Consider the following 14,935-nt stretch of genomic DNA (forward strand, 5'->3'; position numbering starts at 1 on the left):
ACTCACACATATAAACATCTTTATATTATACACATAGCACGTATTTCATAGCAAATACTTAATATTTATGCGTTAGAAGAAAGTGACCACACACTCACTTGATCAGAAGATAACCGGGTAGCACTATGACTTGTAGAAGTAGTATCCTTCGGTGAAACTGTGATCTCTTCACACACCGGACTTCTCGCGGGCAGAGCTTCGGCTCGGAAACTCTTTTCTTCTCGGGATCTTCGGTGCTTCGGGACTCTCTTCGGGTCTCGGGATGATACCGGGGCTTTGGGGGGTTAAAATAGGGCTTAGAGGGTGTATCGGGAGTGGGAGAGAAGGGATGGAGCAACCATAGTCGGCTGACCCTTCAAATCTATTTATAGGGCAAATTTGGCCCTTGCCACGTCATGGCACCCTTTTTCCACGTGGTGGGCTTGGTCGTCACTGCATACGTCATCGCAAGTTGCATCTGGGAGACTCCCGGAGGTGTCAGGAGACTTGCCACGTCGTGGCACTGCTTGCCACGTCGTGGTCTCTAACAGTTTTGGGGTTTCGCGCCCCGAACTTCAGAAATTCATATCTTTCGCATATGAATTCCGTTTTCGACGTTCTTTATATCGACGCGAAGGTGAGATTATGCTCTACAACTATCATTTAGACTCCATTGGCTTTTTTACTTTATTTTTAATATATTATAATTATATTACTTATATATTATTTTTAGTAGGCCGGGACAGGAAAAATCCGTTATAAACTCATAAGTCCTTCATCTGAACTCCGTTTTCGTATGTCTTTTTATCGTTGGACTACTATCGATAAGATATTCAATTCTAATTTAGATTGTTTTGGATAAATATCGCTCTAATGTAAATTCACTATTTACGTCACATTGTGTCGTGCCGGTTCTGTCGCGAAACTTCGACAGGTCATAACTTCTTCGTTATAACTCGGATTTCGACGTTCTCTATATATTCGGAAACCTCGTAACATATACTATAACTTAGTTAAGATTAATCCTTCTAAATAATCTTCCATCAAAAATTCATTTTTGATGCTTATCGTCTCTAAATTGACTAGCCTTAATCTACGGGCGTTACAAATGTTGAATCATCAAATCAAGCAAATGTTGATCTTCTAATGTTGTTCTTTTATAGGTGGTTGGAATTTTACCTAATGTTGGTTGCTGATATAGGAATAGTGGGTGCTCCAAATGCAGGAAAAAACATGTTTTTAAGTGTTATTAGTGTTGACATGTAGTGTTGTTTGACATGTAAAGTTAGGTAACTTGGTTTGACATGTGATATATTTTTTTTAAATGAATTATCGTTCATGTATGGTATTTTATTTTTTATTATGATAATTTCAGTCTCTTGTTTAATTTGAAAATTAGTAATTCTATCATATATATATATATATATATATATATATATATATATATATATATATAACATTTAAAATTATGACACGCAAATACGTGTCATGTTCATTTATGACAGGGGCTTTAATGATATGCAATGTGTGTCCTAAACGCGCGTCGTAAGGTTATGACACGCAAATGCATGTCGTCTTCCTTTATGACAGGGCCTTCCTTGATACGCATTGCGTATCATAACTGTGCGTCGTAAATGCGTGTCATAAATGCGCATCGTAAATAGACGACGCGCAAAAGCGTGTCGTCTCTCATTATGACATGGCCTTCCTTGACACGCATTTGTGCGTCGTCTGAGCGTTTTACAACACACATTGCGCATCGTAAAAGACTGTTTTTCTAGTAGTGAAAGAAGGCGAATCGAGTCAGAGTTAAATTAGACCAAAAATAGTATCTTCTTCAAACTTGATTATTGGTGTTCGCTAGATCTAAAACACAATATTGATGTTATGCACGTGGTGAAAAATGTTGGTGAGAGCTTGTTAGGTACTTCGTTAAAGAATGAAAAATCAAAAGATACGTATAAAGCAAGATAAGATTTGAAAAAATGGGGCATTCGAGAGAATCTATGGCTGCAAAAGAAAAACAACAAGAATTATCCACCCATCCAAATTACTCTTTCAAACCAGTCGATCGAGAACGTTTTTGTCAGTTCATTAAAGGTGTAAGACTACCCGACGGTTTTGGATCGAACTTCAAGAATAAGGTACATTCTAACGATTCAAATATAATTGGGTTAAAGTCTCATGATTATCACATCCTCATGCAACGATTGCTATCAATAGGGGTCCGAGGTTGTATGCCCGCTAATGTGTCAAAAACAATCATTGACCTTTGCAAATTCTTTAAAAAAATTATGCACGATCATTAGATGTGAATGACATGTATAAAGCACACAGTGACGTGATAACGATATTATGCAATCTCGAGTTGATATATCCACCATCATTTTTAGACATAATGGTTCATCTAGTTCTACATTTACCAGAAGAAGCTATTCTTAGAGGTCCTGTATATATGAGATGGATGTATCATTTTAAAAGATACATGAAAAAGATGAAATATTATGTCAGGAACAAAGCCAAATCCGAAGGTTCAATAGCGAAAGCTTATGTTGCAGATGAAGCATTGACATTATGTTCCATGTATCTTGATGGTATATAAACGAAGTTCAATTGTCACGATAGAAATACAGATGACGACCTTCCAAAGATGCAATTTTTTGTGTTTTCATCACAGTGTCGACCAATTTCCAAGATGAAAATCATTGCTCTTTTTTAAGAGGCCAACAATCATTACAATGGTTTATACTTAACAACTGCGGTGAACTTAAAGGATACATATCATAAGTAATTTTCTATTTATACTTTATATTTAGGTATTTTGGGAAACTAATATGAACCATTTCTCCTAACTACAGCGGATTTGAATCTAAATATTTTGAAAAAGATGTAAAAACAAAATTTCCCTCATGGTTCAGTCATAAGGTAAAAACATTATATACATATATTACATATAAATCTAAAATATATTATCATTTAAAGTGTCAATCTTATATTTTTCTCTGGGTTTATCGTCTATAATAAAAACTGTCCCTAGGCTGTACCAACGAATTAAAAGTTGTGGCACATGGTCTGTTGAATGCATATTCTTACATTGGTTGCATAATCAACAATATTAGATTTGTGGTACATTGTCGTGATCTCCGACGTACTACTCAGAATAGTGGTGTTGTTTCATTTGGAGAAGATGGTACACCATTTTACGGTCAACTGGAGGATATCATATAGTTGAACTATTTAAGTGATTATTCAGTTGTTCTGTTTCGTGGTAAATGGTTTAACACAATGGGGAGGGGACGATTAGTTAATGAAAATGGTATCATCTCTATCGAAATCATTCGTGAATGGTATGTTGGTAATTCATGGTACGATGGACAACAATACATTTTAGCCACACAAGTGAAACAAGTCTTTTATCTTAAAGATCTTTCACGAAACGCCAATAGTTGGAGGGTTGTTGAAGACGTTCACCGTAGAAAATTGTGGGATCATCCAAGTATGGATGTAGATGTCTTTCATGATAATCAATCATCTGATTATAACTTGGATGTTGACATAGGTGATGTTGGTGACTCAAGTGTGGTTATTGAGAGATGCAATACCCCTATTGTGGATGATCTAACCTTTCATTATTACTTGGTTTTCGATTTAGGTTATTTGCCTATGCAAACAACTTTAGGTTAAGTTGGTGAATCAAGTGATGCACCTATCACAGAGGATGAGAATTTCATTGATGATGATGAAGAACACAATGATTTCTACCCTTCAGAAGATGAAATTGTTGATGACAATAATGATAGTGATGATGAGTCTATAGATGCATATTATTCCAATGATGATTATGATTAAATGTATTGTAATGTTTTTGTATCTTTATAGATGATTGTTACATGTTAAAATTCTTGCTTATAATGTTTTGTTTAAATTATGTTTATTATTTACTTCAACATAATGTCAGTACATGTTGCTAGAGGACACGGTGGAGACGGTGGGGGTGATCCTCCAAGACAGCCGCATACGATCCCCAGAGCTTGTGAGTCATGTAAGTAACTTGTTCTAATGAAATATATCTTTATATTCAATAACTTTTTAACTTACTAAATTTTTAATTACATGTATAAATGTAGCAAAACCAAAGAGAAGTTTTGGAAGAAATTTGAATTTTTATGAACGGTCTAGACTTAACAAGAAGAAGCCACTTCCCTTGGAGTTTGATATCACGTGGATACTATATAAGGTCATTGGAGATAACTATTAGTTTTATATATTCTTGGTCTTGAATGAGGTTGCAAAGAATGTCCCCTTTCACTATCCGAGTTGGGATGATGTCCCTAAGGATTATAAAAGATAAATTTATCCCACCTTGCATGTAAGTATAAAATTCACTGTTGTAAAAATCCCGACTAGGTCCTGATAAATCTCCGATTAATCCTTAGGCGCTACTCGACCGATTAGAAGGCGCCTAGCGATTAATCGTTGCATACATAATGAGTGAAACATTATGAAACGATGAAATTTTAACATTTTGAAGAAGTTTTAGTTCAATGCACACCATTTGAGGCATGATTAGTGTTGTATTAATCATATTAACCTATTTTGTTATCATATTAGTAGTACTTACGAACATTGATATTATATTAGTTATATTTAATTTTTTAGAAATCAACAAATTAGCAATTAATGGTCCCCAATTAATCCCCCGATAAATCTCCGCCTAGCCGATTAATCCCTTGACCCCAGTCCACCGACTAGCTAACGTCGAGCGTTTTCTACAACCTTGATAAAATTTAATGGTTTTATTAGTATTACAACTTTATATTTTTGAGATGTTTTATAATCCTTTCATTTTCTTTTGTAGAATTATTTTGATATAGATTCTTTCCGTGACACGCCTCATTGGAATGACATTGTGCAAGGAATTGACGCGGATTTCAAAGCAAGTTACAGTCGCCGCAAATCAAAGGTGAAAAAGCATTTTATCATATTTGGAGGCTACAATGATGTGACAATGGCAAAGAAACACCCCCCACCTAGAATGAATGAAAAAACATGGAGGAAAGTTATTAAAAAGTTATTCATGAACGAAAAGTATCAAAACTGTTCTGTAAAAAATAAAGATAATAGGGGAAAACAGGTGTATGGAAGTTCCCATGGTGTTGAATCCTATGCCCAAAAGCGGCATAAGGAAGTAAGGTTTTTTTAGTGTTATTTAAGGGGTTTTCAACATTTTCTATGAAATATTAGTAATAGTTTTTATGGCTTTTTGTAGAAAAAAGAAACTGGAAGGGCAAACCACATTAATGGATGGAAAAAAGTCACTTTAAGGAAGGAAAATGATGGTGTCACCCACATGCACAACAAGATTGGGTAAGTAAAAGTTGTAGTTACGTACTTTTAGTATGATGTTATTTTGTGTAAATTATTCATATGGAATTTAGAGTAAATTGTTTATATTGTTATTTAAAATAGATTGCAGATATTACAAGTGGATTTATTCAAATTTTGGAATTGTTATTCTTATTATTTATATACTTTGAACAGGTTGATTTTTTTTTCTTTTTATAGATACTATGCTGCCAAATTTTTGAAGAAATAACTAATAAATGTTTATTGTAGGGTAAAATTATGGAAGAGTATAGGAAAATGTTGGAAGAGGTTGATGGTGATGACTCATTGGTTGATCAGACAGAATGTCTGAAGCATGCACTTGGAGAAAGAAGCGGTCATACAAGAGGTGTTGGAAGAAAAGTGAAAAATATAGCACCATATTATGTGCCAAGTACATCAACCAATGCCCAAATTTTCAATGAATTTGCTCAAGAGTTGACTCAACAAATGAGTCAACAATTTACCGAACAGATGCATCAAATGTTCTTATCTCAAAATCCAAATGCCCAACTACCGCAATTTCAATTTATTTTTGATCCTTCCGGACTACAAGTTCCAAACGGTCAATGAAGAAGATGAAGAAAGTCGAGGATATGAAAATGAAGATGATGAAAATGAAGACGGTGATGAAAATGACGAAGATGATGAAAATGAAGAATGGGAAAGTAATTCTAGTGGATCTGATAATTAGGTTGTTTGTTTTAGTTTGGTTTGTATGAAACATCTAACAAATTCAAATTTGGTTCTTCCTTTTTGGTAGACCGATCATGTAAGATATTTTAAAACTTTGGATGGTATGGTATTTGGAATGATTTAGATATAAATTAATTGTTTTTTGTTTTATTTTATGTGAAAATTTTATTGTATATAATTTTTTTTTTGGAAATTTAACACATGGAGTAAAAAATGTGTAAAACCTGTGAATCACCTATAGGGGCGACTTATCGTTGCTATAGGTGTACTTACAACAACAACATGTCGTCGCTATAGGTGAGGCTATGGCGACAATATGATGTCGCTATATGGGTCACCATGGCGACAATATATTCTCTCTGTTGGTCGCTATATAGGGACGATTTATCGTTGCTATAAGGGGGCTACATCGACGAAGGCTATGGCGACGACATTACAACCTAAAGCGACGAACCTATGGCAACGAAGTCTATGGCGACGACAAGTCGACACTGAGGTCTATAGCGACGAATTTCCACTCTATAAAGATGATTTTTGTTGTCCCCATAGGTTCAATATCTTGTAGTGTCAATCATCGATGCTCCAAACACTTAATTCATGAATCATGACTTCAATTCATGAAAATTCCCATACTAATTCTCATCCCATCATTGAAGTTTTCTTCAAAACTCATGGATATTCATTGGAAATCCTAATTCTCATTTCCACGTCAAATGATTGATTCAATTGCATAGAACTCTTATGGATTCATATTAAGACATGATTCTAAATTATAGAAAAACAATTCCAATAATCTAAACACATAGTAGTTCCATAAATGAATCCAAATCTACAACTAGTGGCTATAGTATAACTCATCATTTCCAAGGTAAAAGTCATATAAGAATGTAGGGTTTGAATCACCCGTTTCACCATTAATTGATGAATTAAAACATTTAAAAGATGATTTAACAATCTCATGGTGTTCAAAGAAGGTAATCCAACACTCCATAAATTATGAAACTATAAAATTGGAATTTTCATAATTCATGGAGTTTTAAGCTCAAAACTCAATCCAGTTCCCCATCAAACCAGTTAGGGTTTGGTTTGATGAGGAAGTAGATTCCAATTACTAAATCTTTACATGAATCTATCATCAAATAATCAATATAAACACCATCATCGAATTTGGGGTTCAAACCCAAACCCTAGGTTCGAACTCACGGAGAAGATAAGTAGAAATTATGAAACGTCCCAAAAATAAAACCAAAAAATTTCATTTTTCAGTTAATAAAAACAATATCACAAAACATCATCATAAATCCCAATTGGAACAAATGTATCAAACATCATAAAATATCAGAGTTATCATGAAAATGCGGAACAATATCGTGTGTGCACTGCAATCACCCCAAGCTCTTCCTTTTTGCACCAGAAGTACTTGCAACATAAACTGAAAGCCGTAAGCACGAAGCTTAGTGAGTATCCCCCAAATACCACATACCACACATATCATACATATAATGGGCCCCACCCTAACTCGCATAACGGGCCCCGCCTACTGAGTATAACGGGCCACACCCTAACTCACATAACAGGCCCCACCCACTGAGTAAAACGGGCCTCGCCATAACTCGCTCAAAGGGCCCCTCCTAACATACAAACATACAAGTATAACAAATAATATCATACAAAATATCCATTAGGCCCCACCCACTAAGCATGCAAACACATACACATGCAAGAGTCACACAAACATCTAGCACCCTAACATAATAAACCATGGGTCGTCATTGGTGCCTTCGACCCACTAAACATGGTGAGGAAGACTCACTTCAGACTGCTGAATCTCACAGATAAATCTCTGGTTGCTAGTCCGAAAATCTCTTCGCTATCATAAAATAGCATCCAAATAATAATTGGATTCTGACCTATAACTAAGGCCCCGTTTGATAGTTGTTGACTGAGAAAGGTCTGTCTAGGTAAGAAATCTTGACTGAGTAAGAAATCATGTTGTTTGATTGTACATCTGACTGGATGTGTTGACTGGTGAAAAATGACCATTTACCCTCATTCTAAATCAACATGCTAAAACATTAATATTTAAAGTAATTTATCATAACTTTTATTATGATCTAGAACAATTTTAAACATAAAACAATTTTCTACTAATGAAATCAACATCATCCTAAATAATAATAGCACAATTAAGGTCAATATTGGTAACATATATCCGAATAATATTCAAAGATTACACTAACCAATTCGTTTAAATATTCAAAGATTACACTCTTATAATGCTCAACAATCATCACCATTAATGACAACATTACAATCTCTAAATGCATTATCACCTTCTTGTGTTTCACTTACTAACCAATTCCTTTTGAGAGCTTAGATTGGCCATAATCAAAGTTTTTGATCGAGTATCTTGGGGCTGCAGATGGACATCAAGGAAAACAAAGATTAAAAACAAATCAACTATAGATATAAAAAGAAAACATAAGTTCATTTGTAGCAGGCTACCAGCTAAATTAATAAGATAAGTAAACAAGACTGAAATTCCAAAAAATAGAAATCTACATACGTTCACAGCTTGTGGCTCTTCATCACAACTTTCCTCAGCCACACCACTCTCGTCTACCTTTTGTTTATTGCTATATATTGCTTTCTTATCAATATTCTCCTCTGGGTCCCTCTTGCCTATATCTCATAAAAACCATCAAACCACACAAGAAGCTACAACCTTTATACAATCACTAAAACCATTATTATCAATTGGAAGACCCAAACTAAAATATTTCATACATCAGTACTTAACTAAAAAATAAAAATATCACCAAACTACAGGCTCTTAATCAAGACTAGACTTTACAAGGGTTGGCTTTTTGTCCTTCATATAAAAAATAATTTCTAATCACAAAACATAAGAATAATATACATCTCAATATCTCATACACATACCAACAATATAGTATAATTTATAAGATAGCCCTCAAAAAGGAATAATAAATTTAAACATTAATTACCTGTTTTCATTGATTTGGTCGGCTGAACTACAATATTTCAGATTTTAAAGCTTATAGTCATCGAAAAGAAGTAGAAATTAGAGGGTAGGATTCAAATTTCATAACAATAGCACAAAAACAATTCTAATTTTAGAGCTTATAAACAAAGAACTTTTGATTTTAAAGGTTGATTTTGATTGTAGAACTTACATGTTGGAGAAGACGAAGATCCGACTGGGAGGGAGCTGTTCGATGTTGATGGAGGCAACGATTGGGAGCGAGCTATTCGATGGAGGAGACGTCTGATTTTGGACGCGGTCTCTTTTAGGTCACGGGAAAAATTTTAGAGGGCAAGATGGTCTTTTGGGCGAGTCAACAACATCTTCACAGCTGAGCGAGTCATGCATCTGGGCCAGACAAGCTGATCGAGACAACTCGTATCAAACACAAAAGTTTGACCGAGAAAACTGATTTATCTGACTCGATTTGGGTCAGATGGGTATCAAACAGCCCCTAAGAGTCTCAACTAGGGTAAAAGACCATTTTACCCTTTACCTAACTTGGCCCAAGGCCAAGGCCCAAACCAACTACTCAAAAAAGCCCAACTCCAAAAATAGTTACCCAAAACCCAATTATGGCCCAATCTTACAAATTGGGCCAAAATCACTTCGTGGCCCATCATCCAAAAGAGTCCAAACTAGAAATTTGATGGCCCAACAAAGCCCTAAACTCCTAAGGTCCACACATGGCCGAAAATCGTGAAGCCCAAATCCGAAGCCCACCTGCTAAGTACACAGGGCGTACTCAACTCGTACGCTTAGCGTACACGCTCTGGGGCTAGTACGCGCAACATATCGGCTTGTACGCCCAACGTACTCCCAGTTGGCCACCCCACATCAATAAGCATTTAATCCATTCAACCCCTACTCCATACTCTCGGATCTTGTCTTAAAAGATGATTTATCACGTAAAGTTGGCAACTTTACATGCATGCATGGTTTAATGGGGCTCTAGAGCTTAAAAGAGCTTAACAAATGGTCTTAACACATGCATGATTCCATATACACCATAAAGTTTGCATTATTATGCATAAGGGACCCCTAAAATGTCAAGATCTAAAGGTTTAAACTTGTGAAACGGACTTAGCTCACAAGAACCAACCAAAAGGGACCAAAATAGCCATAAACAAGCCCAAAAGTAGATCTATACAAGGAGTTGACAAGATATGGACTTTATACCTCCAAAGTAATGAAATGATGAAGCTAAATCTGGATTTCTAAGCTCTTCTCCAAAGAATGAGCCTTTAATCTTCTTCTTCCACTTCAAGATACACAAAAACACACCAAAATGCTTCACGAGAGCTCAAAACACCGAAACAAAGGCTAAAGACAAGATTAGGGTTTTTAAGATATGGAGGCTGGTCTAAAATGGTAAGGAGATGGGTTTAAGATGCTTAAATAAGGTACAAACCCTAAAAATTAGGGTTTGTCCCAAGCCAACGTATGTCCTGCCTAACCCCACATACGCCCAACGTACGTGGGCGGTGCCCACAATCAAGGTCTAACTAGTATGCTAAGCTTACTCATAGAGTACGCCCCCGCGTACTAGCCAGAGGACCAATATTGCAAATATTTTATTAGTAAGGGTTAAAAGGAAACTCATAAGGCCCGAATGTTACAAAATATACCTCTGATTGCTTTGATGAAACCTTAGCTTCACAATTCCTTCAATTTTCACAAAATAATCTTTGGGCCTCGATGAATCCTTCAAAATCTCCATTTGAGTGTTCTTCCATCCTCTCCAACTTGTTCTTATTCTAATGAGGAGAGAATTCCGCTATCTAGCTTCTAATTTTCGAATTTTGGCATAATTAGCCCTTCCCTTTCCATTTTTGCTCATAATTGACATAATTAGCCCTTCCTTTAGAATGGATTTCTTTTACTCAAAGATCCATGACTAGTCAACTCTTGGTCTTAAGTTTTCTATTTGGCAAAACTCATCCTTCTACTTACATCTTCGACTTATTAAGTCTAAATACTTACTTTATTTAAAGTCTCATCATTTATTTTATAAAATTTCATTAAATTATATTATAATTAATTTATGAATTTATTTAGCTTTTATTAATTTAATTTAATTATTTTATATTATTATTATTTTTAATTTAAATTTTTTAGCTTTACTAAAAATCCAAAACTTTTAACCCTAAAAACAGAATATTACAGGAAGATAAATATAATGTAGTAAGATAATACTCTATATCCTTTTCCATTTAAAAATAAATGACCTTATTGCTAATGAGATTAAAATACATGGACATTCTAACAATTATCAGCTAATATCCAAGATTGTCGTCTAAAATTCCAAATATTTAAACGATTGTCGATTTCTTTTTCTTTTATGTGAACAATTGCCAATTTCAAAAACCGTTGAAAGTTTGATATATAACTAAGAGAAGTCTTTAGAAAACCCCTTTATATTCTAAGTTTATTCGTGACAAAGTCACGACAACATTTTTTTAAATAAAATGACAAATTCATAATTATTTTTTACAAAAAACCGACAATGATTTACATATCTTGGATTTTTAAACAATAATCTTCAGAATTAGTCTCTATGTAATAAACTTATTAATGAACAAATCATTACTTTTTTAAACATAAAAATATTGGAGATTATTATCTTACTAATGAAAGTCATAAAGAAATTTCCACATTGTGAAATCTTTTTTTATTTAGAATGTGTAAAATTGGAACGATTTATAATTAATCTACATATGTACTTCCTGAAATAAAATTTTATTTTCCAAAATGATTTTTAATTTACCTACATGCGATGTGTATAACCTACTAAATCAGCAAATGAGAAGTCATTTTAAGAATGCATGATCTCATTTCATAAAATATATATGATATTATGTAAGTAACTAAAAAACAATGTTATTTCTAACACATGTTGAACCATAAATAAGGGGTCATAATGGCCGTATTTGATTAAAAAACGGATGACTTTTATTGAACGAAATAAAATATAGTTATTAAACCAAAAAAGTGTAATATATATTGGTTTTTATGTATATTTATCATCATTTTATTGTATTCTTTCATTTTGATAAAAAATATATATTGTTGTTATTGTTGTTGTACAAAATAATAATAATATGACAAACCATAAAAATAAAGTATGATACCACACATTTTCATTTTTGGTTCAAAAGAATTATGACTATATAATAAGCACATAATATACATTTTCCTAGGATTTTCGGCTAAAATCCTAAGACTGGTAGGTGTGGGCAACGCCCACACCACGTTATTAGGAAAACGACAAAAAAAAAACACGTTATAACGTGTTATGGTGGTAACGGGGAGTAACGCGCAGTCTCATAACACCTAATAACGGGGAAGGGAGGCGGTGTTCACATGTTATAACATGCAATAACACCCAATAACGCCGTTGCCCATACCCACCTCTCTAAGCAATTATCAATTTTTTGTTATTTTCTAAAAACAATTACTAGATATTTGTCTTTTATTTTTTATTTATTTATTTTTTAATATATAAGAATAAGCCCAAATTATATGGACTTTTTCTGGAAGATATCCCAAAAATTATTTCATAAGTTTTAAAATTTTGTATGAAACTAAAGATCGGATTTGAGCCCATTAAAAACGAAAGATATGTGTGATGTTTGATTTGGTGTATAAAACCAAAAAGTTATAATAAAAAATTAACTAAACAATAAAACGAAAACGACTAAACTTTGGGGGGTATCTCTCTCATATCTTACTTTGAGAATCATTACAATCTCCCGTCTTTCTCAGTCCAGATTGCTGTTCTTGTATTAGATGATTCAATCGATGGCTAGTTCATCTGATATTCTATAACATATTTGTCTCAATCTTTTTTCCTGCCGATGAAAAACTCGCATCTCTGCTTCAATTAAGGTTCTGATCTTTAATTACTGTTTTATTTATTGTTGTACCCGTTTAGAACCCTAACTTTACTTTTGTTAGCTGAGTTCAAGGTTTAATTTTTATCACAAGCTTGCACCTTACATGTCCTGTTTCTTGATAGCTTCTTGATACCGCGATTAGAAATCTGAACCATAAAAATCAGGGTTTTCCCTCTTTATACTTCAAAGAGAAATGGTTTTCGGCTTGTTGTGATCCAATTTCGTAAGAAGATGGGTTTTAGTACAACAATTGGAGTGCGAAACTAGGGTTTTGTTAAAATCCTTGGCAGATATGTATATGCTGCTACAGTATTAGATCGTGTTCCCCATACAAAATTCGGATTTGGGGTTCTGACGTTTTCCGCTGCTTATACGTTACATCAATCGAGAAGAAATTAGGGTTTTGATTCTGTTTCCTTGAAAAATTGAATTGGAGGTTCTGTATACGGTTTTAATGGGGGATCAATCGCCACAGAACACAATGAATCTTGACCTAAATTTAGGACCTGTCGTTCATCCTTCCCCAGATGATCAACCACATGCTATGAGCTTTGAAGATTGGCTACTCGGGTCTATGAGGGAAGTGGTTTCTAATCGCCCTATGGGTAGGCAGAGATTGCGATCAGTTTGGAGACATATGCCTGTTTCCATGGAAGCTAGAAACACCTCTCTAGGGTTGACAGATGATGATGACGACGAAGAACAGCCTCAAGATATGATCAAAACAAACGAAAATGGTGATAAGTACTTAGAAAACGAGGCTATGGGAAACACAAATCTTGAAAAGAACAATGGAAATGAAGGCAGCTTTTTCGATTGTAACATATGTTTGGATTTAGCAAGTGAGCCTGTAGTCACTTGTTGTGGACACCTTTTCTGTTGGCCATGTCTTTATAGATGGCTATTTGTTCATTCCGATTCAAAAGAATGTCCAATTTGCAAAGGAGAAGTAACAATGAAAACCATAACTCCAATTTATAGCCGTGGAAATCGAACACCTGTAAACAAAGAAATCATCGATTCAAATCTCAAGATTCCAAATAGACCACAAGCAAACAGAATAGAAAGCTGGAGACAAGCTATTCAAAGAAACACACTCAATCTCCCAATGTTTGAAATGATTCGAAGGCTCGATAATCGATTCGATTTAACTTCTGATAACACACAAGAACCTTCAAATCATTCATTGTTAAATAGAATCTTCACTTCAAGAGGGATGCGAAGGGGTTTAGATCCAGTAACTGCCGCCCCGGAACATGCCACCGTGGACCCGCATCCACACCCGCCACGTGGCGGTAGTTTGAATTCTGTTGAGGGTTTTGTTGAATCATATGAGAGGAATCTTGAACAGATTCCATTAATGGAAGATAGACATTCGATGTCGAGTATTGCTGCTGTGATACAATCTGAAAGTCAGACTGAAACAGATTCTAGGGTTTCTGTGTCAACGAGTTCAAGAAGAAGATGTGAATCATCAAGTTCTAGGGTTGAAGATGTTAATAGTGGAGAGTCTCGTTCTAGAAGGAGGAGATTGCAGTGAAATGAGAAAAGGGTTTTGTTCAAAACTTTGAACATCTTTGACTTTGAGTGAGTGGGTTCTGAATCTATGTTAAAAGATGTGTTTTTAACTTTTTTTTTATATATATATTTGTTTTGTGCAATTTGATGCTTAAAAACATTTTACTCTTTTAAGAGTTTTCTGCAATTAGATGGTGCTTTGAGTTGTGTTGGAATGGTGTTAATGTTTTATGTATAGGTATTATGACTATTAGTTTTCTCATGATATGATATTAAACTTTTTATTCGACTTCTTTAGTGTAAAAAATGCAACATTGGTTAGTTGTATTTTTAGTCCTTGTGGTTTTGTGGTTTTGTGTTTGAGGTCCATGAATATGAATTATTCCAAACCTTATTTTATGTATAGTGGAGTATG

The 14,935-nt window shown here is 34.4% G+C and overlaps 1 protein-coding gene across 1 annotated transcript; it reads left to right on the forward strand.

Annotated features, from left to right (window-relative positions):
* The first annotated feature begins 12,779 nt into the window (after positions 1 to 12,779).
* LOC145055137 (RING/U-box superfamily protein) lies at positions 12,780 to 14,735 on the forward strand. The gene is made up of 2 exons (XM_079003429.1): positions 12,780 to 12,994; positions 13,125 to 14,735. Exon 2 carries the CDS (start codon positions 13,457 to 13,459, stop codon positions 14,540 to 14,542), a length of 1,086 nt encoding a protein of 361 aa, XP_078859555.1. The 5' UTR covers positions 12,780 to 12,994; positions 13,125 to 13,456; the 3' UTR covers positions 14,543 to 14,735.
* The last annotated feature ends 200 nt before the right edge of the window (positions 14,736 to 14,935 follow it).

The sequence above is a fragment of the Lactuca serriola genome, chromosome 5 (genome assembly GCF_051521515.1).
Source record: "Lactuca serriola cultivar US96UC23 chromosome 5, Lser_US96UC23_V15, whole genome shotgun sequence".
Classification (NCBI taxonomy): domain Eukaryota; kingdom Viridiplantae; phylum Streptophyta; class Magnoliopsida; order Asterales; family Asteraceae; genus Lactuca; species Lactuca serriola.

Coding starts and splice junctions, on each gene's coding strand:
- LOC145055137 (XM_079003429.1), top strand. CDS start 13,457: ATGGGGGATCAATCGCCACAGAACACAATGAATCTTGACCTAAATTTA.